Genomic DNA, 26,123 nt, shown 5'->3' on the forward strand with positions numbered 1-26,123 from the left:
GCTATTCCCACCACAGCTGGCCGTGAGTCAGGATTGGGGTGGCTGCCTCTGGACACCACTTTCCCCAGGTACTGGAGGAGTAGAAGTACAGGTTTGTTGCTGGCTGTTTTCTGTGTGCTTGGAACTGGGGCGGGAGAGGAGGTGGCGGGTGGGGCGAGAAGAGAAGCTGGAGACTTTGGGAGGCATCAGAGGTGCTTACTGTGAGTCTGCAACGGGAGAGACTTGGCAGAAAGGGGTCACGTGGACGCAGGGAGTAGGACACTAAGGGGCCTGGCAAAGGAAGTCTTCCCTTCAAAGACGCTACAGATAGGCGATGTCTAGAGACATTAAGTCTTCGAACCAGCTGGGGGAGTTCTTATGGGTGGCCTTAGGTGGGAAAATAGCTCAAAAAGATGTCCACTTGAAAGGGTTCTGGGAAATCTAAAAGGCACAGTTCCTGCCCTAGGGGATATACTTTGTAACTTGATCTCTGCCTCCTGGCCTTGGGCAGAGGAAAACAGTGACATGGAGACTGCTTCTAAAAGGCAAAAAAATTAATGTTTCTCAAACAATTGGGCTGATGCAGTTTCTTTGGGGAATAAGCTTGCTTGGAACGAGGTACCAATTCCCTCCAAAGTAGAGCCTCCCAAGATTGTGACTGGGTCAAGCTGAAACTATAGATCAACCTGGGGAGAACTGCCCCCAAACAGTGATCAAGTCAGGGTGGTATTGGCAGGAAGACAGACAGATCAATGGATTGTAATAGAGAATCTGGAAACAGGATCAAGGGAGACATTTCTTTTTGTGATATTCTATCTCCTAACAAGAAGCAAAACCCTCAAAGTTTTTTCTCTTAACCATTAGGCTATTCTGCATTTTACAAGATCCTTTGATTCTCGCAAGACCTCCGCAATAGCTAGCTATATCCTCATTTTATAGATAGATGAGAATTGGAGCTTGTCTAGAGTGGATGTGATCTCAGAGGGACAGCAGTGAGCGGTCCTGAAGAGAGATCTAAGTTCCCTGCCCAGGAATCGAACCTGGGTAGCCTGGATGAAAACCAGGAATCCTAACAGCTAGTCCACCAGGGGCTGGAGGCTAGAAGCAAAGTGGCCCTAGCTCTTTCTCTTGTTTGAAAGCAAGAATGTTTCAATAAGGCAAAAAGAGAGCACACAGAGAAAGTCTGTTTATTTAAGACAGAAGCAAGGCAGAAATACATGCCCAGAGAGAAAGGGTATGGGCATCCTCTCTAATGAGGAGGAGCACAGCAAGTCAGAAACTAGGCAGAGATACACACCCGGAGAGGAGTGTGGGCGTCCTGAATAAGGAGTGCAGTAAGGAGGTGATTTAAATCACTTATATAAGACAGTCCTTCTGGGTCTTTGTTTACCTTTGGCCAATTATCTTGTTTCTTTTTTCACACCTGACTGGTCCTAGGACCCTCCCCAAGATGGGTGCGCAGCTCTTTGCTAAGATGAATCCCACCGCAAAGGCCTATGGGTGCATGTCCACACTTATTATGGGGTGGCACCCCCTCCCTTTTTGACCCCCAAGGAGCCTTCCTGTGCATGTTCAGACAGGGAAGTTTTCCTTGACCTCAGAAGTGGGCACCTTATCTCTTTACTTCAGCCAAGCTCAGCTTCTGTCACTAGCTTTGTCCTTGGATTGTCGGGGTGGAAACAAAGCTTCAGTTTCACTCCATTTGACAAACGCCAGCTATCCAGCCCAGAGGCCCATCTATCTCCTGCCTCAGATGGAGTGGAACATCATTTATGGGATACCATTTGCAGAACAATGGGAGTATTCCCAAATTCCTGGGTAACTCTCCCTAGAAAAGGATTTCTGTTATACTCAATATCATATCAACTAACAGAGAATCAGCTATTGAAATCCATCTTCTCCTTTGACTGTAAGCTTCTTGAGAGCAGGGATTGACATCATGTAAGTCTTTTTTTTAATCTCTAGTGTTTAGCACGTTGCGTAGATATATTAGTCAGGTCAGGGTTGGCTTTGCTGTAGTAAAGAATAAACCCTGAATTCTGAGTGGTTTAACATGCAAACATTTATTTGTTGCTCACACAAAGTCAGCTGATCTCTAGGGCTACTCTTCTAAGTGGTGATTCAGGGATCCACACTGCCTTTATCCTATAGCTATGCCTCCTGGTAGACACGGCATCTGGAATGTTGTAATCGGAGAAAAGAAAGAGAGAGGGTCCCGTATCAGCACTTAAATTCTTGGCCCAGAATTAACACATATCACTTCCATTCCTAGCCCATCCGCCAGAACTAGTCATATAAACCCCACCTACGTTTAAGCAACCCGGAAACTTCGGGGAGCAGGAGCTGAGCAGTAACTGCCTCTGCCTTCTTGGCTGAGAGTGTGCACTCAGGAAGCCTCATGGGGTGAAATAATGAGTAAATCCAACACAGGGCTTGAATTACACCATCATAGAATTGCCCAAATCTTGAAGCCGCTTTCAACCTCCAGGGCCTCAGAGGAGAATGCATGTGTCATCAACAAGAGAAAAAAATACAAACGGTCCCTCCATTTATGGATGGTCTAGTCTATACAAGCACTGCTCTAGAAATGTTATATGGGCTATAATGTTTAGTCCTCATGAAGGCCATATGGGATTGGCATTAATACTCTTCTTTCACAAATAACTTGTTCATGGGAACTTGGTGAACAAGTAGCAGAGCTGAGTTTGAGCCCATGTTTGCCAAGTTACAAAGCTTACGAGACTCTGTCTTCCTGACTCCATGGACTCCCTCAGCTACTAATGTCTCATGGAGTATTGCTAGCAGCTGAATACAGTGGCCTTCAGAAATGCAATCTGGAGTAGACGCCATGGTGAGAGGTGCTGGAGGAAGGCAGAGAGACGTCTGCTCCATCCCTGAGCTGGCATGGTCCATCCCCGCTGCTTTGCTCTCTCATCCCTCTCCTGCTGCCTCCCAGGGTCTGCCACTCCTACAGACAGCTGCACCTATGAGACCTCAAGTCAGGAGTGAAAAGAGTAGAGTTCAGAACTTGTTCTGAACCTTTGTGTAGTTTCTTACGTCTATTTTGCACTTGCAACCCTTTCTGAGCAAATGGAGATGCAGGGCAGAGATCTCCACACAGGACACATTCCCAGTGGCCTAGATTTTGTGGGAACTGACCAAGCTCACTTTATGCAGCTCTTCTGACCCTACAGAACAGAGACCTGAATGTATCCTAGCACACCACTAACAATCTATCCTGGCCAAGTACAGAATATCCAGAGCAAGTCTGAGGGATTCCTGATCAGGCCCTGCTGTTCTCATCATGTGAATATAGATAATTCACTCAAATTCTCTGAGTTTTAAGTTTTTCATCTATAAAATGGGACTCTTGTACCTCTACTCTGTGATCTCCCTTTATCTCACTGGGTTATTATAAGCACCAAATGGAATAAAATATGGAAGCGTGCTTTGGAGACTGTTAAGATTCATTTAAACATGCCAGGTTATCGTTTATGACCAGCTAAATGACAACATTTTCTTACTTTCTGATCAGGTTATGGTTTTGTTGAGGGAAGGAAGCAAAGCTGCGTCTGCCCAGGGCGTTTTCAGTGCCAGCTCTCACCTTACAAACCACACTTGGCTGCATGTATTTGCTTCTTTTCATGATGCTTAAGAACCAAACCATGGGAGTCAGCACATATGACTAGATGTGTGATATTGGGCAAAGTACTTTTATCTCTTGGAACTTCAGGTTTCTCATGTATGAAATGGGGATAATAATATTTGTGTTTGGAGATTACACCTTAATGCACATGAAATGATTCAGTGCATGCCACATCGGGAAGCACTCCATAAATGGTTGCTATTTTATTGTCACTATTATTATTAAGGAGCCATCACGCTGCCTCTGAGGGTCTTTGTATAATCAAATTATTCCACTGCTCAATAGAAGAAGAAAATTCCCAATCTTTGCAAACACCGTATAAGCCCTTGGGTCAATGTCTCCCATTGTGCCCTAGACGATCGCCAGCACCCCACGGAAAGCACACCATTCACAACGTGGCTGTGCTTCAAAACTCTACTTGGAAGCCATTTGTTTGGAACTCAGCACATGTTTTCCCATGGAAAGAAGGCTGATGGAAGAGTGGGTGGAGTCCCAGGTGACTGAAAATACCCACTTGATTTGCCAAGTAGCAGAAAATTGGCATATTTGCAATGCAAATGAGCATAAAGTCACGTATGGCTAGTCTTAGGCTAAAAGTGAAAACTAAGAATTGTGTAATAAACACTTTCTTTTGTTTGCATAAATGCTGATGATGAGGGAAAGCAGGCTTAATTAGAAGAAGAAGAGTTCGGTGGCAACAGAAGTAAGGAATCTCAAGGTGCCTCTGAGGGTATTTTCAAAGGCTTTGGAGGTTCCTTTCTCAAGTCTAATGTGACTTCAAAACTTTTTTACTTTTTTATTCTTAATCCAAGGGGTTCCACAGCATTAATATCATCCACCGTAAGGGGGTTATTTTTGGTTTGCAAATGGAAAAGGGAAGGAGATGGGAGAAACTAGACAAAGAGAAGAAGAGTGAGAAAGATTTCCCCAAAAAAAAAAAATCAACCAATAGTTTGGAGAAATCAGGGGAAAAGGAAGAGGCACACATATGTAGGAAGATAAATTACCTGGTCTACCAGCAGGGACCCAGGTGGGATAAGAACCTTCATGTAAAGGAGAAATGGTGCCCTGACTGGTCAAAGGGTTCCCTACTGAAGCCGTAAGCGGGTACCACAGGGCCAGAACAGCTTGCAAAAAACAAAACAAACAAATAAAAACAAGCCTTGAGGCTGGTGAGGAAGAGGGAAGGAAGGCTACGAGCTCCCAGCTAACTGGTGTTAGGAACCAGCCCCCAAAATGGGCTAGTTCTCTGTTCTGTACCTTATTGCCATGAAGTAAGTGCTGAACGAGAATGCTAACATGATCCATCTAAGGAGAGGTCTTTGCATTTTTATGGGCACGGGAACCACAAGATATGGGACCTGATGGACATCAGCCCAACCTTTAACTTCTGGTGGGCTTCAAATCTGGTAAGAGATTATACCGAAATATATAAAAACCTTTCTTTTTTCCCGTGAGGAACTGAGGTCCCGAGAGGGGAGGTGATTTGCCTCTGCTCATAGAGCTAAGGGTCAGTAACCTCCCCTGAAACAGGCTGCCTCTCAGGCCCTCAGAAGCACTGGTCCACTGACTACACAAGCAAGAGTTTATTCTCTTCCTCCAGCTTCAGCCCTTTTCCCCGATATTGGCTAAGCAAGCAGGGTCAGAAGGAGTAGAGGAGGAGTAAGAGTGGTGAAATCCAGTGTAGATAAGTTTCTAGAAAACTTAGGTCTATGCTGCGAAGCTAATTTCCAAATAAGCAGAACCAATTGCAGGTAATTTTGCCAGGCTCTTTAGAGAAATTCAAAGAGTCACATACTATGTCAAAAAGAGCACTGAACGTGGAGACAGGAGACCTGGGTCTACTTTTAAATTCTGCTGCAATGTAAACTTGTGCATGTCTCTCTATTGCCCCAAAGTCCCTCTCAGCTCCATCCAGCACAACTGTTCTAATCGTCTTCTCATCCTCGCCAAGATTTGCAGTCATTACAGCTTGTGGAGGTGGGACAGTGAGTTGCTAATGACCTAATTAGGTCACGACAACTCCAGAATGAGCATTAATACAAATGTGCTTAGTATAAATGCGCCTCCCCTCACAACCTCAAAAACTCCTTAAACAAAGCGCCTGGAGTAAAACAAAGACATTCCCCATTGTTACTGCAGAATCGGTTCTGAAGAACCCGCACGTCCTACTCTTCGTAATAGAACGTGCCTACAGGCCAAGAGGGGAGTTTCAATGACTGAGAAGGAAAACTAGCTAACGGGGGTGGTTGGTGGGGTGGTGGCTGAGGAGGACAGGTTATTATTGCACAAAACAGAATGAAGCAAAAACATGTCATCGTGTCCTGGAAGGGGTCCTGAGTCCTCAGTTCAGCGTGGGGGTCTCAGGGGAAAGGCCAGCACTGACCCCTGGCTGATGGGACCCTGGGCCTCTTCTTGAGGCATGTGACCGCTGGTGCCTGTCAGACCCACGCTGGGCGCACCATCCCCTCGCCTCTATACAAATGCCATCCTTGGTTCCTCAGGCCACTCCAACGTGAGAGACGCCCTGGTCTCATCTTTACTTTGATATCTGACCTGATGTTCCTGGGAATCCAAGTCCTCTACCTTGACCTTTCCTCCCCATTTCGGGGACTCCCTGTGGGCTCATCTGCCTCAGTCATGGGTGTTGTTGATTCCTATCTTCCTGGTCCCGACACTCCTTTGGCTCCAGTAGCCCCGGGAGACCCTCCTTCTCCCCTCCTCCACCTTCCACTGCCAGGGCCTCCTCTTGCAACAGCTACTCCTGTGCCAATGCCACCATTGCTGCGGCAATGCCTCCTGGCTTTGCAGCCAATATCCTTGAGACTATCACCCACAAAGAGATCAAAGCATTTTCAGGCAACCTTGAACAGTGTAATCTCTCAAGCAAGGCCCCCAAAGTGTAGCCTTGATATTATCTCTACCACTCAGTTGGGAAACTTGGTATAAGTTCCTAGGGAATCGGGCCAAAGGGTCTTTTTTTTTTTTTTTTTAATCCACATCCAAATTTTTAAAAATTTTTTGGCTGCATTGGATCTCGGTTGCTTCGTGCAGGCTTTCTCTAGTTGCGGAGAGCAGGGGCTACTCTTTGTTGTGGTACATGGGCTTCTCATTGCTGTGTCTTCTCTTTTTGCAGAGCACGGGCTCTAGCCGTGGGGGCTTCAGTAGTTGCAGCACATGGGCTCAGTAATTGTGACACAGGGACTTAGCTGCTCCATGGTAGATCTTCCTGCACCAGGGATCGAACCCATGTCCCCTGCATTGGCAGGCAGATTCTTAACCACTGCGCCACCAGGGAAGTTGCAGGGCAAAGGGTCTTAAAGGACACCAAGCACCTGCTCCTGGAGCGAGTCATCAGAGGCAGTCCTGAGATTCCCCCTGGAATCTCAACAACCTGCCCCGTGATGTCTTCCCTGAGATTTCTTACAGAATGCCTAGGGGTTTTTCATACAAGTCAAAGCTTTTCTAAAGTGACATCACCATGAATCATATGAGCCATGTGAAACTTCAGAGGAAGACAGCTTGTTATCTAGCCTAACTGCATTTGATCAAACAGCAATATTGAAGAAAGCAAAATCTGCCTTGAAATGCCAACCAGCTCCAGTCTATGTCCCTCTCCCTGCCCCTGAGCAAGGAAAACAATTGGAACTTCAAATCGTTAGCAACAGGTACCACTGAGCGTCCTTGCTCTTAGATTTTAGCTTCCTTATCACTGGTATGCAAGTTGCACCTCATCATTTTTCACCCTAGCCAAAAAGCCTAAACAGATTTTCTTGGTCAGCAAGCAAGAGACTTTCATCCTTTTTTCCCTTTTCTCTTCCTCTTGCACAGTTGGGGTAGAGGATAAAAGGAGGAAAAATACTGAAATGGAGATCAAATGAGATGGGAATACCAAAAAATACACACGTTAGACAACTTGAAAACTCCCTTTAATTTCTGATGGCTTTAAAGCTGGTATGGATCAAACTGAAATACATAAAAACACACAGTGCTTAGTTTCACTCCCAAATAGGGAAAAACAACACAGTTGTCCTTCTCTTCAGTTATTGGACCTCTGGTAAAAACAATGGACTCAGGACTCTACTAAGCTTTAGGTATGCTATGAAAAGAAAAAAATGCATCATAATTGTATTTTCACCCTACAAAATTCTTTCTTTTTTCTTTTGGCTATGCCACATGTGGGATCTTAATTCCCTGACCAGAGCGCGAACCCATGCCTCTTGCAGTGAAAACTCAGAGCCTTAACCACTGGACCACCAGGGAAGTCCCTACAAATTTTTTTTAAAAAAACAAGTCATTTATATACTGAACATAAAAATTAAGTATAACAAGTCATATATATGTTACTATATATATATACATATATAAAACAAGTAATTTATGTCAAGCAACTACTTTGATCTGTACATGAAATTGAAAGTGGAGAGTGTCTACCTTTAGAAACTACCAGAAGATGTGATTCTGAGCCTTCCTCTGTAATAATTTACTGCCTGATCTTTCACAAGTTATTTTGTTTCCTAGGCCCCATTCTCTTCAAATGCAAAATGAAAAGACTAATACCTTCTCTGTCTACTTCACAGGGAAGCAGAAAGGAAATAGGTGGAAAAGGAAATATGAGATAGAAATTTGGTAAAATTGTGTTTGGTATACATAAAGATGCTGGGTTATTTCTTTATTTCCAAGCAGCTTTCAGATGATATAATTCACACTCTTCCAAGCAAGTAATTCTGAGTAAGGCTCTGCCATTTCCCTTGGATGAGAAACAAACATCGTTGAGTTTTTATGCTAGAAATCTGCAAAGGAACATTTCTGTGAGTGTGTAATGCTCAGGACATGGGGATTCATTGAGACGTCGGGAGTTGAAACTTGATGGTGAATTCTCATCCCTCAGGCAGAGAGATGACACACAGGGGAATGTTAAATGCAAGTAATGAACATTTATGAACAGCAACTCGTGTCACCTACTATCCTCTTGCCTGGGGACACCAAGTAAGTTGGAGGGGGTCTCAGGTTCAGTGATTCACGAGGAACCAGGACACAGCAGATAGCTGAGGCTATGATTTATTATAGCAAAAGAATGCAAAGCAAAATTGGCAAAGGGAAAATGCTTATGGGCCAAAATCTAGAGGAAACCAAGTATAAGCTCCCAAGAGTCCTCTCCCAGGAGAATGACTTAAGTGCACCTCCCAGGATGCACTTAATTCCTCCCACAGTGAGTTGTGACAACACGTGTGAAATGTTGTCTACCAGGGAGGCTCATTTTAGAGACTTGGTACCCAAGGTTTTCTGCTGGGGGCTGCTCATATGGACACTCTCTGCCTAACCTGTACCAAAATTCTAGGCTCTCAGAGGGAAAGCAGATGTTCAGCACAGAGCAAGTTGTTTGTACAAACAGTTTAGACACAGAGACCTTCTTATCAGAAGATGGTGGGAACCCTCCTGAAATCCAAGTTCCCAGACTCCAGCCAAGGTCCAGCCTTGTATGCAGGCCTTTTGAAGACTAGCATTCTCAGGTTTGCTATGTTAACTCTTTTATGCACACAGAGGTTGAAACAACTGATTGCAATACAGTTGGATAAATACAACACTTAATTCATCTGATTAATGTTACTGAGTCTTTGAAGGGTCAGATAGGAATGAAATAAATTAGACACTGTTGCTGACATGTGTCACACTCAGCTCAGCACTTCAGGTGCTCCCTGCCCACCCACTGACAAGGTGTGCTGCCTATAAAAAGCTCTGTGGCTGTGCTCCACATTCCACCTCCCAACCTCCTTTCAGAATTCACTGCACATTCCGGGGGCTGTTTTCTGTCTGTCATATAACTTCTTTTTGTTTAGCCCTTTAGGTGGGTGTTTGGGGTTACTTTCCTGTTTGACTTGACTAGATTCTGGTACCACCCTACCCCCACCACTATTCTCAGCACCCCACATTTCATAAGGCCTCCTTGTTCCTTAGAGGAGCTGCCCCACTCATGTTTGAAGCCCTAGTCCCTGGGGCTTATCCCCATTCCTCAGACAATACCTTGAAAGTCACTCAGTGTCTACTCACAGGCTTTGGCCAATTCTTACCCCACTGCCAGCTGCTGGGGAGATACACAGAGCTATGAATGACAGAGTTGCCTGCCCTTCCTAGAGGAATCCTCTTATGCAGAAGCTCTGCATGCTGAGACTGACTGTAACCAGTGCCTTCAGCATCTCTGTAGCTACTGTTCCCACTGCCGTTGCCCCCACTGGAGGGATTTGCTCCCCAATCTTGCCCTCTTTCTTCTTCTGGGGGAAGTACCAAGCTCCAGGTTTACGGGGTTCAGATTGGGCATGGGAATGAAGGAGGGAGCATATGACATTTTCTTGGTATCAAAATTAGCACCATGTTCAACGACCCAGCCAAGGAGTTGCAAAAAAGTCAGCTTCCTCCCTGATAATGAACTAACTGCTCTGTGTATTCAGATATCCGGAGATTCCTGGGAACTCCCAGATATGAATATCTGTTCCGACTCAGTTTTCTTACCCTGATGGGTCTCCTTCCCAAAGGGCAAAGAGATATGAAATAGCCCCTCCAGAATGTTCAGGAAATGTTCATAGTGACTCAAATAGTAAGGAAAAGCCACCAAGAAATGAAGCCGGTGAGTCCGAAGCCAAGTCATGGAAGGCTGTGAATGCCATGCTGTGGGCACTTGAAAGACGAGAGCTATGATCAGACTGGCATTTTAGATGATCCTGGGAAGATAGAGGGAAACAAGATGGAGAGTGAATCTGGAGGCTAAGAGGCAGAGATAAGAAGTCTGGGGGGACTTCCCTGCTGATCTAGTGGTTGAGACTTCACCTTCCAATGCAGGGGGTGCAGGTTTGATCCCTGCTTGGGGAGCTAGGAACCCACGTGCCTCATGGCCAAAAAACCGAAACATAAAACAGAAGCAATATTTTAACAAATTCAATAAAGACTTTAAAGTGGTCCACATAAAAAAAATCTTTAAAAAACTGATAAATAGATGAAAAATTAAACAGGGGACATCCCTGGTGGCACAATTGTTAAGAATCCTCCTGCCAATGCAGGGAACACGGGTACAATCCCTGGTCTAGGAGGATCCCACATGCCTTGGAGCAACTAAGCCCGTGCGCCACAACTGCTGAGGCTGCGCTCTAGAGCCGGCGAGCCACAACTACTGAGCCTGCATGCTGCAACTACTGAAGCCCGAAAACCTAGAGCCCGTGCTCCACAGCAAGAGAAGCCATCGCACTGAGAAGCCTGCTCATCGCAATGAAGAGTAGCCCCCTCTCGCCACAACTAGAGAAAGCCCACAGGCAGCAGTGAAGACCCAATGTAGCCAAATAGTAATAATACTAAAATAAATAAATAATTAATTAAAAATTTTTTTAAAAAGAAGTTTTGGTAATAATCTTATAAGAGGTGGTGGGGCCTCAACTAGGTCTGAGGCAGTGGGCCTAGAGATAAGGGGACAGACCTGAGGGATATTTAGAAGACCCAGTACCCAGGACGGGGAGACGGGCTTGGGAGAATGGAGGAGTGAAGCATGACTCCCTGGAATCAGCACATTTGGCAGAACCTCCTTTGAGATAGAGATTATAGGGGTGTTCACGTTGAATCCAGCTTCGTGCTGTAGTCCACCCCCCACCCCCACCTCTATGTCTGAAGTATTCTTATTGGGTTTTGTTTGGTTGGTTTTGGTTTTTCCTTTAAAGGTCCGGAAATGTCCTTGGTGTGTTTGACAGACTTTGAGGCCCATGCACGGAAGCAGCTGTCTAAGCCCACTTGGGATTTTATTGAAGGAGGAGCTGATGACTGCCTCACGAGGGATGACAACGTTGCAGCGTTTAAAAAGTCTGGTCTTCCGTATCCTTTGTATGGCTAAGCTAAGATTTCCTGGTTGAGAGCTCCTTGGAAGATAGCAGTCCTGGTTTCTGCCTCCAAAGAAGACAGAGCACTCAAGACATAATAATGGGTTTTTGTTGTTGCTTGGGATTTGGGGGGTTTTTTGGCTGGGAACAGGTGACTGGGGAGAGGATGGATGGAGAGATCATTTATCTTAGTGCCTCTGCATAACTACCACAAGTGAGTCACCCTCCTGTCACCTGACCAGATAGGACAAGAGACCCAGGGTGTCCGGCCACCTGGGCAGGGAGGAGAAGCCAGCTGAGTGAACCTAAATCTCCTGAGTACCTGAACTTCTGGCTTGGAGGTAGACCAGGATAGAGGGCTCAAGTTTGGAAGAAGTATGGAGACCTAAGGAGTCTTGGGGATGAAAGAAGATTGATTCAAGGGAGAAGAGTTGGGCTGGCACAGCAGCGGGTGGAGCAGGGGTCAGTAAAGAGAAGCCCACAGGCCAAGTCGAGCTTACCACCTGTTTTGGATGACCCACAGATTAAGAATGGGCTTTTTTTTCCCCTTTTTAACTGGTTGAAAAAAATCAAAAGAAGAAAAAGAACTGCAATATGTCAAAATTATATGAAATTAGAATTTCAGTGTCCACAAGTAAAGTTTTATTAGAACACAGCCATGCTCAGTCATCTACATATTGTCTGTGGCTGCTTTGGTGTTACAGCAGCAGAGCTGAGTAGTTGTAACAAAGACCTCATGGCACAAAGCCTAAAACATTTACTCTCTGGCCCTTTACAGAAAGTATTTGTTGACCTCTGTGATACTGAGGCCAGGAGAAAACTGGAAAATAGGATGCATGGTGAACATTATCTTCTGTATTTTCATACTTGTTTAGCACTATACTAGGCACTTCAATTGCTTTATCTCATGGTGCCTTCACAAGACTATTAGGAAAGTTAGATTATTACTCCCATTTCACAGATGAAATAACTGAGGCTCTCTTACCCAAGCCTGCATGATCAGCATTTCCAGAAAAATCTTCCTCAGTTTATGTACAGGAATAATAATATTTTGTGGAAAACAAGCACTTTTTGACCCTCAAGCTAAGTATCTGTTGGACTTAAAAGTGTGTTTCATATAATTATTATTTGTTAATTTTCCTACCTTCTACTAAAGTAGTAAGTCAAATCTTCAAATGAATTAGTCTCTATCCAAAAAAAAATTGTGATCATTTTCTGGGGTTTGTCCTCTTTCAATGATCTTTTCTTGCTTTATAGAGACTTGTTTCTAACTTAAGAGGGAAAAGCCTGGAACTCTGTCCTGCTTATTCTTTCCCTTTCTAGTCCTTGTTATGATGGGTTAATCAAAGCATCCAAGTGCTGGCAGTCTGGTCAGGGAGGCATGGCTCCAAGTCCCAGACCTCTGATGGAGCAAGGCAGGGAACAGTGTGGACCATATGTGTACCGGGAGTTCCGAGAAGGCGGGATTCATGTGGAATAGGGGGTTGGGAGAGGCTTCCCGGAGGAGAGGAAACTTCAGCTTATCTATGCTGTCTGATCAGCTACCAGCTAACTGACCCCATCAGTGGTCTCTTAGGACCCAGTGTGGTCTAGATATGTGTCAGGAACCTGGAGGTCCCAGCACCGGGCAGCACCTCCATGCTGGAGAGTAATATCACCAATAGGAAATCTCTGTCGTCCAGCACAGGATCCGCCTCCGTCCACGTTACCTGAAAGATGTGTCAAAGGTGGACATGCGGACCACAATCCAAGGGGATGAGATCAGCGCCCCCATCTGCATTGCACCCACAGGTTTCCACTGCCTCGTCTGGCCTGATGGAGAAATGAGCACAGCCAGAGGTGTGAACCCATCCCACCTTGAGGCTCCCTTTCCAAGGGCCTTAAAGTGTACAGAGGTGTTCTTCAAAGCAGGGGCAAACAGCTCCAGAATTTTCGAGAGAAGGGGCTTAGGGACAGCAATTTGATTGGAATTATGGGCAGGAAAAGGAATGCTTAAAGCTACATTTGCATAACAGTTCACCTGAGATTGAGAAAATACCCATTTTTCCATTATAAAGAATGCTTAGGGTGGGAGGGAGCTACAGATAAACAGGAGGGTGTGAAAATCTCACCAAGCCGTCCCAGGGAAGAGGGGCACTGGCCCCTCCAACATAGCATCTGTAGGGCAAGGGCTGCTTCTTGTGGCCTCAAGGGTAGGTCTCTCTTTGAACCCTCATGGGCCAGGGCTGGGGCTGAATGGTGAGTTTCTGAATTTAAGATGAGGAGAAAGTCATGACATTAGGCCCTAACACAAGGCCCTGGCAGGTGCTCTTGTCCAAATGTTAAATTTCCCTTCTCCTCAGTTGATTTGACCATTTTATTTGACAAAAAGTTTTTCATTGGGTTTTGTCTCCTTCCTAGTACCCCCTTATTGTCTTCCCTCATCTGCCACCACCAAAAAATGAGGAGAAGAGAGGAGAAGAGGGAAGGGCAGGGGAGGGGAGGGGAGAGGAGAATGGCAGGGTGTAAAAATATTCCTGTGACTCATCTGCAGTCTTCACCTTAAGCCAAATCTGTTTTTTTGCCAAGTTGCCCATGGCTTCCCTGGGGTCTCTTCCATTGACTCTGTGATATGGGAAGCAATGAATCCAAGGATTCTAGTGCTGAAAGTGACATCCATCTGGTTGGGAACCAAATTTGGCTAAGTTGAAATATGAATCCTCTGTATGAACATGACTGCTTGATGAAATTTTCATGGCTGAGTGTGCTGTGTTGTTTTGTGGGTGGAGCAGGAGAATGGGGTATCTCCTGCTGACATTAGGAATTGAAAATATTAACTGTGATTAGGTCAGATTCTCTGCCTGTGGGTTGTAGGATGGTAGTGACATTAATCCATTGGAGAATGCCCTGAAAATGATTAAAGTGGGAAATGGGAAAGATGCAATCAGCACCTCATAGTCAACATTGTCCTCATCAATCTCATTATCCCTAGCATTTGCATAGTACATCACTTCATGGTTTTAAAAAAATACTTCCATAGCTAGTATCTTATTTCATCTTGCAACAACCCTGTAAGAGAGGTATTATTATTCTCTCCGCCCTTTTAAAGATAAAGAAAATGAGACTCAAGGCCACACAGTGAAGAAGTGGTAGAACTAGCATTCTTCTAACTCCAGAGAGTATGCTTTTTCTGCTACAAAGCTCATCCTTCCCCATTAGAAATACGTTTTCTCATCCTCTGCCTTTTTTAGTTCCCTTCTGCTTCATTGGTGAGTTCACCAGAAGCCCATTTCCTATCCGAAAGGTGCAACATCTTCAAATGGTTCTGGGGACTCAATACCATCTGTAGCCAGAAATATTTTAATAAGGAGCACAGAGTTTGTAAGACAGGCTATACAGAGGAGGACACAGACAGTCTGATCAAACACTTGCTACGCCTGTCCATCAGGGAAGCAGAATGAAGTCAAGCTTTATCTTCACTCACAGGGCAAGATGGCCAGAAGCAACACAGACCCCTAGGGTATCTCACTCCAGTTCAGAATGCCTCTGCTCTCCAACCTGAGTTGTGTCATTTGCTTTGCAGCTGCACAAGCAGCCGGTGTCTGCTACATCACCAGCACATATGCCAGCTGTAGCCTTAAAGACATTGTTACTACTGCCCCTGGAGGCCTGCGATGGTTCCAACTGTATGCGCACGTGGACCGGCAGCTAGATAAGCAGCTGATCCAAAAGGTAGAATCCCTGGGTTTCAAAGCTCTGGTAATCACTGTGGATGTACCCAAAGTTGGCAACAGACGACACAACATTACAAACCAAGTGGACTTGAGGAAGAATTTACTGCTAAAAGATCTCAGATCACCTGAGATGGTAAGAAAGATACCAGACCCGAGCGGGCAGGAGTTACAGGAGGCAGATTTCCATTCCTCTTCCCTCTTTTCTTTCTTTCCTCGAGAAGTCGTTGGGTACCTGTTCTGTGCCAGGCACTAGGGATGTAGCAGTTCAAAAAGCAGATGTAGTTCATGCTGCCCAGAACTTCCCGGACAAGCTTAATATAAGACAAAATGTTCTCACCCCTGGAGCTGCTCAGCCTGTCACCAGAAAGAAGTGTTCTGGACAGGGCTGAGTGCTGGGAAATAGGAAAGCTAGGGAAAGGATTTTTTCCTGAAATAGAAGAGTAAACTAAAAAGTTCTTCCAACATTTTCTACTTTACGGCACACTTAGAAAATGATCAGTTTGGACGGCACACTTAGATATGTTGACCATCTGAAGAGGATGCTCCTAGCCAAGGTGAATGGCCTATGGTGTGTAGTCAGCCCAAGCCCCACCCTGCTGCCTTGAAAACTGTGGAGGCAATATCTCTGCTCACCTAGAACTCATCCATGGAACACCAGAGTGCTACAGCACACTTTTTTGGACAAGGTGACTACAGAGGGCACTTCGGCCATTAAAATCCTATAGTTGGATGGGAGGAAGTGCTCCAGACAGAGAAAGCCATGGTAAAGTTGGAATCCCTTGACTACATTAGAGGTAGTGATACCAGCCTTTTCAGCCAATGGGCAGCTCTGATACCCAGCCAAGTGACTCAACAGTTCTACTCATTAACCACAAATTGGCCTTAAGATTTCCTGGAATCTTAGCTCAGATTCCAGGAACACGTTGGGATCTATAGTTATTTGATTTGCATAGTGAGCCAAGATAAATATTGGGTAATATCTGACTTAAGATTATTGAAGTATCACTTATTCTTGTTACCCTGTGCATATCTCAATCATAACACATCATGTTGGCCTATAAATGTTTTTGCTTATCTATCTCACATATTAAATTCTGAAGTTTTTGGTTTTTCTTTAAGTTAGGACCGTGTCTTATTTGTCTTTGTGTGCCCAGATCTTGGCATAATTATTGAGCAGGGATACAAGTAGTAATTAATGAATAAGCAATGGAAGTAGAAATTCTTCTACACAAATTTTGTTAGGAAAAGGAGCTGGAGGTAGTGTTGGGTTTTGCGGGTCCTCTTTTCAAGTTTTTGGTGACTCTCCAAATGTGTCTCATCTTTGGAATGGGAGTCTTGAAGGGGTTCAGGACTAAGGTTCTCTTTTATTCCGCACAGGAAAATACAGTGCCTTATTTCCAGATGTCCCCCATTGACCCATCCATCTGCTGGGATGATCTCTCCTGGTTTCAGAGCATGACTCGATTGCCCATCATCCTTAAGGGGATCTTGACAAAAGAGGACGCAGAGTTAGCTGTGAAGCACAATGTTCATGGCATCATTGTTTCCAATCATGGCGGGAGGCAGCTTGATGAGGTCCCTGCTGCTGTAAGTAGGAAGACTTCAGACTGGGTGTGTTTGTGAGTGCTCCGTGCGTGTCCGCAGCAAGGCACTCTGTGCAAGCTGGTGCACATTCCCCGCTCTCTAACCACCTATGTTGGTGTATACCTGTGAAGTGTGAGGACTTTCAATCATTAATAATAGCCTAGCGTATGCCAGGCTATTTCTACAGACTAGACCTATGTCATCTCTAAATCCCGAAGCAGTCCTGCAAGAAGGGTATTATTATCCCTATTTTACAGACGAGGATACTAGAGTTTAGAGATGTTAAGTAACTTGTCTGCATTCACACAGTTAATAAGTGTTTAAGGTGAAATTTGATAGAAGAGCTGTTCCTAAGGCATGGAGGTCTCCTGCCTTCTGGAAGAAGCATTCAGCTGGAAGCATCCTGTCTGCGTGGATTGGAAGCTCATATTTTCTCATATGACACATCCCAGGAAGAAACGGTGCCTCACTTAAGGTGATAAATAACTATCTTTCACAATAAAACTTAAAAATGACCTGTGAATCCTCTGCTAAAAATCTGGGACAGTCTAATTTTTCCCCTAACTTTTGAATTTGTCCATTATAGATGGAGTTTGGGGAAAGAAAATGAAAAGGAGGGAGGCAAAGAAAGAACTTTTAAAGGGAGTTAATTGTTAATCTATTTTCATGGAGATTTATAGCTTATATTTTTCAAGAGATTCTTCTATTGCTGCTTGACTCATTTTGAGAAACGGAAGTGGGTTTTTTTTTCCACTAAAGTTTTTTTGGCCGTTTTGCCATATAAGTAAGACATGTTCACTTTAAGTAAACTATAAAATATGCATAAGCAAAAAGAATAAGACAAAAATCACTATCATTAATGGCAATAGTTTGGTGAACATAAATATAACATTTTAGGTTTGAAAACTATACACGATATTATGCAATTTTCTTCTTTTCATTTATCAATATTTCAAGAGCATCATTTTATTTCAATGGATATGCTTTCTTGTTTTTAATGGCGTGTAGTGTGAATGGACAATTCATATGACCCACTTCCTATTGTTGAACATCTGGGTTGCTTCCAAGCATTTACTACTTTAAACAGTGCATCAGTGACCATCCTTAAATCTTTAGCACATTCTCAATTACTTTAAAACAAATTCCAGGAAATAGAAAAGCTACGTCAGCCAGTTTGCACTTTTCAAGGTTGTGAAGCTTGGGGGTTTCAAGTGCCAATCCCTGTCCTCTTCCTCTCCACCAGGCTCTACCTGATAGCAACAGGCATGGAATGATGGAGACCGAGGGGCACACTCTACTGTGACTCTCTGTCAGGGCTCCTACTTCCCATCCCAACTCTTGACCTAAGACCTTAGGAGAACATAGGTCATCAGAACACATGCTGAGCTCTCTCACCCAACTCCTACAAGGATGCCCACAGTACTCTCTCTCACACACCCAGTAAGTGAGAGAATAGAGGATGCAAAAGAGCATAGCAGGTCCTGAGCTGTCCCAACTGCGCTGACAATAGGAGCAAAAAGCAAAAAGGCCCTCATCAACTAGCAGCAAACAGAGCAGAGTATTGACTTCTGAAAGAATTCTAATAAAATATAATACAATTGGCTTTCTCTCACTAATCTTGCCCCCTTGGGCAGGTCTGAGTAAGGAGTGGGAAAAAGTGGCTGACTAATTTTCCCACTGCACTTCCTCAATAGAGAACGAGTGTTGGCGAAGGCAGGTGCCAGCACAAGAAACATTTCTCTTGCCCCATCACGCTGATCAAAATGTTGTTCTCCCAAGCCCTTTGACCTAGCAACCAAACGCAAGGTCATCCAGGGACAGCATCAAGATTAGTGTGAGGCTAGTGAGAGACCCACCTTTGGCCCAAAATTTAAGAAGGTGCCAGAAAAACTGAGAAAAGTATATAATAGTTTCATACACTATTTAAAAAATGAAGATGGATGCAAAATATCCACAGTGAACAAAATATCAACCTTTTTAATAAAGACCGGATCTTGTCCCTGCACTTGCATAACCCCGTCTCACTCATCTCACTGTCATCCTGGCCCTGGTTCCAATAAAACTTTATTTATAAAAAGCAAACCACCAGCTCACAGGTCAAAGTTTGCCATTTGATTTTTTTTTAAATGTTGTGTTCAAATATTATCTATATTTTTGGCACCCCTTAAGTTTTGTGTCTGGGGCAATTTCCTCACTCCTCTCAATCCAGTCTCCCCCTGGTGAGGGGTGTGACTCTCTGAGTGAAGTTCTATCTCTATAAGTTTCCATATCTAATATTCCTGTGCTACCTCCTGGAATCAGGGAAAAGGATCAGGCAGCTTTTTCCCCCAGAAGACTGTAAAGAATACCATTCTGGCTTATCAAAAATTAACTCTCAAGCCATACTGAACCCTAGGCTGAAATCCACTCCCTATTTTGTTTCTCAAATTACTGTCAGCTACATCGTCATATGGCTCCCTAGAAGAGTTTGCACAAGTATATTTATTTATTTCTCGCAACATTTGTAGAAACATTTTGTATAAATATTCCAAATAATACCACGGTGGGACTGTAAAAATACCCCTTATTTGGATGTGAATTCGCTCCCGTCTTTACATGTCAGTCAACAATGTATTCAATTCTCCTCCACTTGGAAATTAAAGTACAAAGTTCTTTCCTCCCTGATTTCATACTCTTTGGATTCTCAGCAAAGGATCTCATTCAGGTAGAATTCCGACTCTGGCAGCAGACGTCCCCGTAAGGCCCAGTTTCCACCCCTCCTCTCCCGTCATTCCTCAAAGAGGCACAGGACAGGAACCCCTGAGGCAGTTCCAGAACCTTTTCCTCCAGGACCCTCCTCCCAGACTCCGCTGCCACTCCTCCTTATAGACTTGGAGGTGCCCAGGAATACAGCTCGGTCTGGGGCATCTTAGGTCCTCAAGTCCTGATGACCAAAGACCCTGGAATGAAAGAGACAAGGTGAGAGACAAGGTCCAGTGGAGAAACCAGGCCAGAGTGATCAGCTGTTTTAATTTTGTCTCTCAAAGTCTTCAACCCTACTTTCACAGTGTTGCTGCTACTTTATTATCCCATGTCTCAGATAACCCCTAAACGAGTCAGGAACAAGCTGCTTAAATGTGGTGTGTTAGGAAAGATGGACAGCCCAGTTACACGGAACAGGCTGTGGTTCAGACGCTAAGGTCATGGCCGACCACACTCGTTTTGCCCAAAAGACTTAGGGCCTTAGCAATGGAAAACATTTCTAGCTGTGCCACCTTAAAAACAGAAAAGGTGGAAGAAAATCAAAAGTCAAAATGTTCTTTAAAAAGAAGAGCCCTCTTTAAAAAGAAGAGCCCGCTTTAAAAAGAGTGAACACTACAAATGGAAAATGTCCCCTTGGGGATGTGAAGAGGAACGAGGAGTTTCTTCTAAGCTGTAGACACCTGAACTCTTCGGAGCAGACAATGGCAGGAGGGGGAGCCTGCAGAAAGTCCCTGGGCTTTGGGAATGTGGCTGCACTGCTTTGATAGGTGCCTGCAGCCTCAAGCATGGGAGGGAAGGGACAGTTAGGCATCGCCCCTGCTTGGACCTCGTGGTGCCAGCCCACACTGAAGGGGGCAGCACTGTCTCATGACACCCTGAGAGTCAAAAGGGAAATCTCTCAAGCCACGCTTGTCTCTCCTTTTCAGATCGATGCTTTGGCAGAAGTGGTGGCTGCCGTGAAAGGGAAAATGGAAGTGTACATGGATGGTGGGGTCCGAACTGGCAATGATGTTCTGAAGGCTCTGGCCCTTGGGGCTAAGTGCGTTTTTCTGGGGAGACCCGTCCTGTGGGGTCTCGCCTACAAGGTGAGACTGGCAAAGTGCAAACCAGCCGGAAGGTACCATGCTTCTCATGTATTTCCACGCGTTTCTGTGGTTTAACCCCCACGCTTGGCCGTTTTTTGGCGGTGCCACAGATCCTGCAGGACAGTGACACCTCCCCAGCCCCACCATGCTTCCTCTGCAGCAGGTTGCAAATTTTCAACAGGGGGCACCCCCACATTTTCCCCTTGGCTCTCCTTTAATCCCAACATAGTTCTGATTTCATAGACAGCCCCATCCACCCCACCACAGCGCTGAGCTCACCTAGAGTTTATACTCCGCATGTGGTCAGTTTATACTCATGGCTTTTTTTGTCTCCCTTTCTCTCTCTCTCTCTCTGTCTGTCTTGGGAGCAGGGTGAACATGGTGTTGAGGCAGTTTTGAACATTTTAAAAAATGAATTCCACACTTGCATGACCCTGACAGGTAAGTTTTTACAATTCTTTTCCTGATTCAGAACTGAAAGCAAGCCGTCTAAAGAACAGGAGAGGTGGCTCTTCCAGCTCGTCTTTCCCAGGCCCAGTGCCGTCCAAAGGAAAGAATGGGGAGAAAATGTCCCAGATAAATATTAAGCACAAACTCAAAATGTGATACATTTGCTACAAAAGCAGATGCGGTGTCAGATGGTGGGCAAGAGGGTCCCGTTTTAAGCTGGCCTGCTCAGATCCCACCAGGCTTGTGGGATGTGGTTCTGGGTGTCATCTTTTAGGTAATATTCATGGACTGTGAAGACATCCCCCCCAGGCTAGGTCCTGGGGAGACGGGGGTCTCAGGTGAAGGGGGGGAGCTGTGTTTTTGGTGGAACTCACTAAAATACAAAATCATAATGTGAAACCTCAGAGATTCTGTCACCCCTTAGCCTTTCCCTGCACAATGCACATAAAATGCGTGACACAAAACTGGCACCCAGGAGGTGATCAGTCAACATGACCTCTTTCCTTTTCTTAAAAAAAGCAATTAATTAATTAATTAAATTGGTTGTGTTGGGTGTTTATTGCTGCGTGCAGGCTTTCTTTAGTTGCAGAGAGCGGGAGCTACCCTTCGTTGTGGTGGGCAGGCTTCTCATTGCAGTGGCTTCTTTTGTGGAGCAGGGGCTCTAGGTGCGTGGGCTTCAATAGTTGCGGCACACGGGCTCAGTAGTTGTGGCACAGGGGGCTTAGTTTCTCCGCAGCATGTGGGATCTTCTCTGACCAGGGATCAAACTTGTGTCCCCTGCATTGGCAGGTGGATTCTCAACGATTGCACCACCAAGGAAATCCCAATGTGACCTCTTTCCTCATTTCCCTGGAAATGTGTGATATTTTTCCTTTATGACCCTGATACATCACAACCCTGGGAGGAGAACCCTACTTGCACTATTGCTGAAAGCAAAAGAAATTTAAAAGTAGTGTTTTTCTAACTGTGAGACCAATTGCTGTAATTATATTTACAGAAAGGGTAAAACTGCTATTTGTCTTAGAAAACAAAAATGTGCACATATAAATCATACCAACACAAACCTGCACAGACCTCACTCAGTTCTCATCCCTCATAAGGGGAGGGGGCTGAATCAGAAGAGTATATGAACCTTGTTGAGGTTTATTGCTTGGAATTACCCACTGTGCTTTAATTTAACCAAAGCGTTTTAGTGTGAATATCCTCCTAATTTACAGTAATGAAAAAGCAGGAGTATATTGTAATTATGCATTCGCTCTTAAACTTTTACTGAACCTCTGCCAAGAGCAAGGCAATGTCCCTGGTACTCTGTGGGACCCAGACCTAATCTGATGAGTTTATATTGATAAGTAGAACAAGTACATGAGTATCACCAGGGCTTCAATGTGAACGGGTGCTTCAAACCATCTCAAAATGGAATCACAACACTTTGATGTAAATACTGAGACACTTTTACATAGCTTAAATATTTATTTCTACTACGACACATAAGCAGAGTTTCTATTTTGGCATCTCAGTGCTCCTTGAGGAGGTCTGCCTGCTCTGAAGCTGTACCGTTCTCTGTCTGCCCTGCGGAAATCCAGAGCTCTCAAAATCTTTGTCAGTTCTGACGAGAGCGCCTCTGGCTCTGAATTCCTGCTTCTGTGGACTTAGTTCATTTTACGAGTAATTTATGTATCTCACACCTGCCATTACTGTCCCCTCTAATCCACATGGGCATGAAACTCAACTCTTTCCTCTGCTTCCATTTTTGGGAAAAGACCCTCTTGCTAGTTATACTTTTATGAGTAATACAATTTGCTAGTTAGGTTTTGGGAGGGGACGGTGCATACGTCACAGATGGGGAAAGAACTTCAAGTGAAACATTACACATCCCCTTATTCAATTATGTCAGCCTTCTCATCACGAGTGATTTCTCACTGTCTTCTGAGCCTACACTTCTCCAGCTCACATTATCAATTTCTCCCTTCTCTTTTGACATCTTACCTGGAGTCACTTTCTTCAATCCCCCTGTCTCAGTGACAGCCCCAATTTTGCATTTTAATGAAGATCCTCCAGGAAAGAGGGGTGTTCCGTTTTACAAAACTTTTTCTTAGAAGGCGGTCATTGTCTGAAACACTCGCCCTATCCTGTCTGCTTTCCCTGAGTCATGTTCCTCCCTGGCAGATACTTCCTGTGGCCTGAAGCCGTTATCAGGATGGAGATAAAGGTCAAGTCTATCCACTGCACGCAAATGGACTTTTCAAAAGGCCAAAATAGTGTTTTTACATTTTTACCATGGATGTTGACATGGCTGCTTTAAAAGAGGACACGAGCACAGGCTCACAAAATAATTTGCAGTGCAATCAGAAGTATATGATACGTTCTGTACACGTAACAGGTTATCAGGGTGAGCACAAGGGTCAAGTCGGGCTTGTTCTTAGGCTTGTTCCCACTGGACCATCCCATCCCTGCAGTGGGGTGGGTGACTGGGGCTTTAGAGAAATGAGCTTTTTAACTACATTGTTCTTTCAGGCTGCCGGTCGGTTGCTGAGATCAGTCGGGACTTGATCCAGTTCTCCAGGTTGTAAAGAAAGAGAGCGAATGGCTTGACTGCTGAGTTTGCCCACAGGAAGAAGACAAAATCATAGTAGGGTATGAGATGCCATCCTGCCTCAGTCCCATCCTGTCCAGCGGCTCATCCAATCCATCCCAAATCCCTTAGCTTCCTCAAATGTGCCCGTGCTCTTCTTTGTCTCACTGCCTTGTCTATGCTGTTCTCTTGCCTAAAATCCTCCTCTGAAAGATCTTAAAAGCACAGATCAATAATAACTGAAGCAGCTAGTGGATTAACATTTTTTAATATACTATGTTTCTATGAAACAACTATGGAACTCTGCACTCTAGACAGAAGAGCTACACATATAAAATATTATCCAACAAAAATCATACTCCTATGTGTAGATAACAGGGAAATAATTTAGTTAAAAACATAGGCTTTGGAGTCATACAGACATAGGATTGACAGTCAGGACTATTACTGACAAGCTGTGTGGCTTGAGAGAGTTTTTAGATTTCTCTGTACTTCCATGTGCGTGTCTATAAAATGGGGTTTATACTACCTAGCCTGCTAGGTTGGGAGAAAGATTAGGAGAGATAATGTGTGTAAAGTTCAGAGTACAATGTTTAGCACCTATATAAGTTTAAGAAATAGTAGCTTTTGAGATGAAGCGAGAGAGTAGCACAGACATATATATACTACCAACTGTAAAATAGATAGTCAGTGGGAAGTTGTTGTATAACAAAGGGAGTCCAACTCGAGGATGGAAGATGCCTTAGAGGACTGGGGCAGGGAGGGTGGGGGGGACTCGAGGGGGGGGGGGAGTCAAGGAAGGGAGGGAATACGGGGATATGTGTATAAAAACAGTTGATTGAACTTGGTGCACCCCCCAAAAAATAATAAATAAATAAATAAAATTTAAAAAAAATAGTAGCTTTTATTATTATTACTTGGCAAATTTCTATTCATCTTTCAAGATTTCTTCAAATGTCACCTGTTCTTACCTGGCTACTTGCTAAGTGTTTCCTATTGTGCTTTGCATGTTTTACCACTATAATCCTTATGATAATATGTCTATTTGTCTCTCACCACTGATAGACTGCACATGGCTCTGAGCAAGAAACTATAACCTTGGTACTGGGCTTGGCGTATAGTAGCATCTCAATAAACATTTGTGGGATGGACAGATGGTGGATGGACAGATGAATGGGTGGTTGGATGGGTGGGTGGATGGACTAAAGATAAGTGGGTAAAAAGAGAGATGGAAAAATGGATAGAAGCCCTACCAGAGTAAAAACTCCCCAGACCAGTAGTCAGCAAAAATAGACTTCTAGAGCAGGGGCACCCAGCTGAATAAGATCTGATACTTGAAGACATCAAGAAAGTTCAGGATGAATTTCCAATGTCCTAAATAAATAACTTCATAACTGGTTTCCCCATATGCTCTCTTGCTCCTTGTTATTGACACATTCTGTTCCCTGTACAACAATCAGATAGGTTTTTTAAGTACAAGCACATCCTATACCTCATGTGTTTAAGGCCTTTCTGTGGCTTCCCATTCCATTCAGTATCAATTCTACACTGATTATCAGCTCTCCAGGATACTGCATGATCTGGTTCTTGCTGATCCTTCGTCACTCTCCGCTTCCCTCACTATGCCCCAGCCATAATGCCTCCTTTCTATTCCTTAAACAAGCAAAACTCTTTCTTGCCTCTTGACTTTTACCCTTACTATTCCCTCTACATAAAATGTCCTTCCCCATCCTCTTCCCATGATTGGCTTTTTCTTATTATTTAGATCTCAGCTTAAAAGTCAGGCAAGAGTTCCCTACCTTCCTATCTAGAATAGGCTCTACTTTACTTATCACATCACCCTGTTTTTTTCCCCTCCCAGCACTTACCAAAATCAGCAATTAACTTATCCTTTGTTTATTGGTCATCTACATGAGCACAGTGACCTTTATCAGTTGTGGTCCCCTCTTCATTCCCAGAGCATGGAACCATGCCCAATGCCATAGAAGGCTTTCAGGAAATATTTGTTAAATAAATTAATCCAGAAAGACAAAGCTGGATCAAGTTGCATTGTCACATATGGAGAAGTATAATGGTCCCAGAGGGAAAACAGTGAGTTAGGAGAGAACCAAGCTGAATTGGTTACTACTTAAGTCAACAGACATTAAAAGTCTCCTATCATTCCCGGGCCAACACTCTTCTGCGTGAACTCCTGCCATAGTACAGGTCCACTTTTGCCCAGCTTATCCCATATAACCAAGGTCAAGGGAACATTAGATAGCATGGGAAACTCGGAAAGAGAAAGCAGCCCTGCAGAAGCCTCCCTGGTCGTAATTCTTAACGCTATAGCCATCTGCCTAGCCCAAATGTGTGGAGTATATGCCACCTACATATTTGTAAAGAGAAAATAAAGTATGGTGGCATTAGACAGCCCTGTTTGCCTATATTGGGGTGTATTCAGAACCCAGAATACAGGGGAAGTGAACACCCAGATTGCCAAATAATCAACTCCTT

General features: G+C 44.4%; 1 protein-coding gene across 4 annotated transcripts; it reads left to right on the plus strand.

Annotated features, from left to right (window-relative positions):
* On the plus strand, positions 1 to 24,380 carry HAO2 (hydroxyacid oxidase 2). Of its 4 annotated transcripts, none has more exons than XM_057720744.1 (8): positions 1 to 68; positions 11,329 to 11,467; positions 13,172 to 13,323; positions 15,047 to 15,330; positions 16,575 to 16,784; positions 20,450 to 20,608; positions 20,980 to 21,049; positions 23,573 to 24,380. In XM_057720744.1, exons 2-8 carry the CDS (start codon positions 11,337 to 11,339, stop codon positions 23,626 to 23,628), a joined length of 1,062 nt encoding a protein of 353 aa, XP_057576727.1. In that variant the 5' UTR covers positions 1 to 68; positions 11,329 to 11,336; the 3' UTR covers positions 23,629 to 24,380. The 4 variants fall into 4 exon arrangements, with proteins under 4 accessions (XP_057576727.1, XP_057576738.1, XP_057576734.1 ...); XM_057720755.1 differs by having other exon boundaries at positions 6 to 91; XM_057720751.1 differs by having other exon boundaries at positions 20 to 91; positions 15,047 to 15,195.
* Positions 24,381 to 26,123: the final 1,743 nt, after the last annotated feature.

The sequence above is a fragment of the Hippopotamus amphibius genome, chromosome 1 (assembly GCF_030028045.1).
Source record: "Hippopotamus amphibius kiboko isolate mHipAmp2 chromosome 1, mHipAmp2.hap2, whole genome shotgun sequence".
Lineage (NCBI taxonomy): Eukaryota > Metazoa > Chordata > Mammalia > Artiodactyla > Hippopotamidae > Hippopotamus > Hippopotamus amphibius.

Bases quoted from the DNA above. Each gene is read 5' to 3' on its own strand.
- HAO2 (XM_057720744.1), top strand. From the start codon at position 11,337: ATGTCCTTGGTGTGTTTGACAGACTTTGAGGCCCATGCACGGAAGCAG. The intron at 13,324-15,046 runs GTGTGAACCCAT...TTTGCTTTGCAG, and splicing joins AGAAATGAGCACAGCCAGAG to CTGCACAAGCAGCCGGTGTC. The intron at 15,331-16,574 runs GTAAGAAAGATA...TATTCCGCACAG, and splicing joins ATCTCAGATCACCTGAGATG to GAAAATACAGTGCCTTATTT.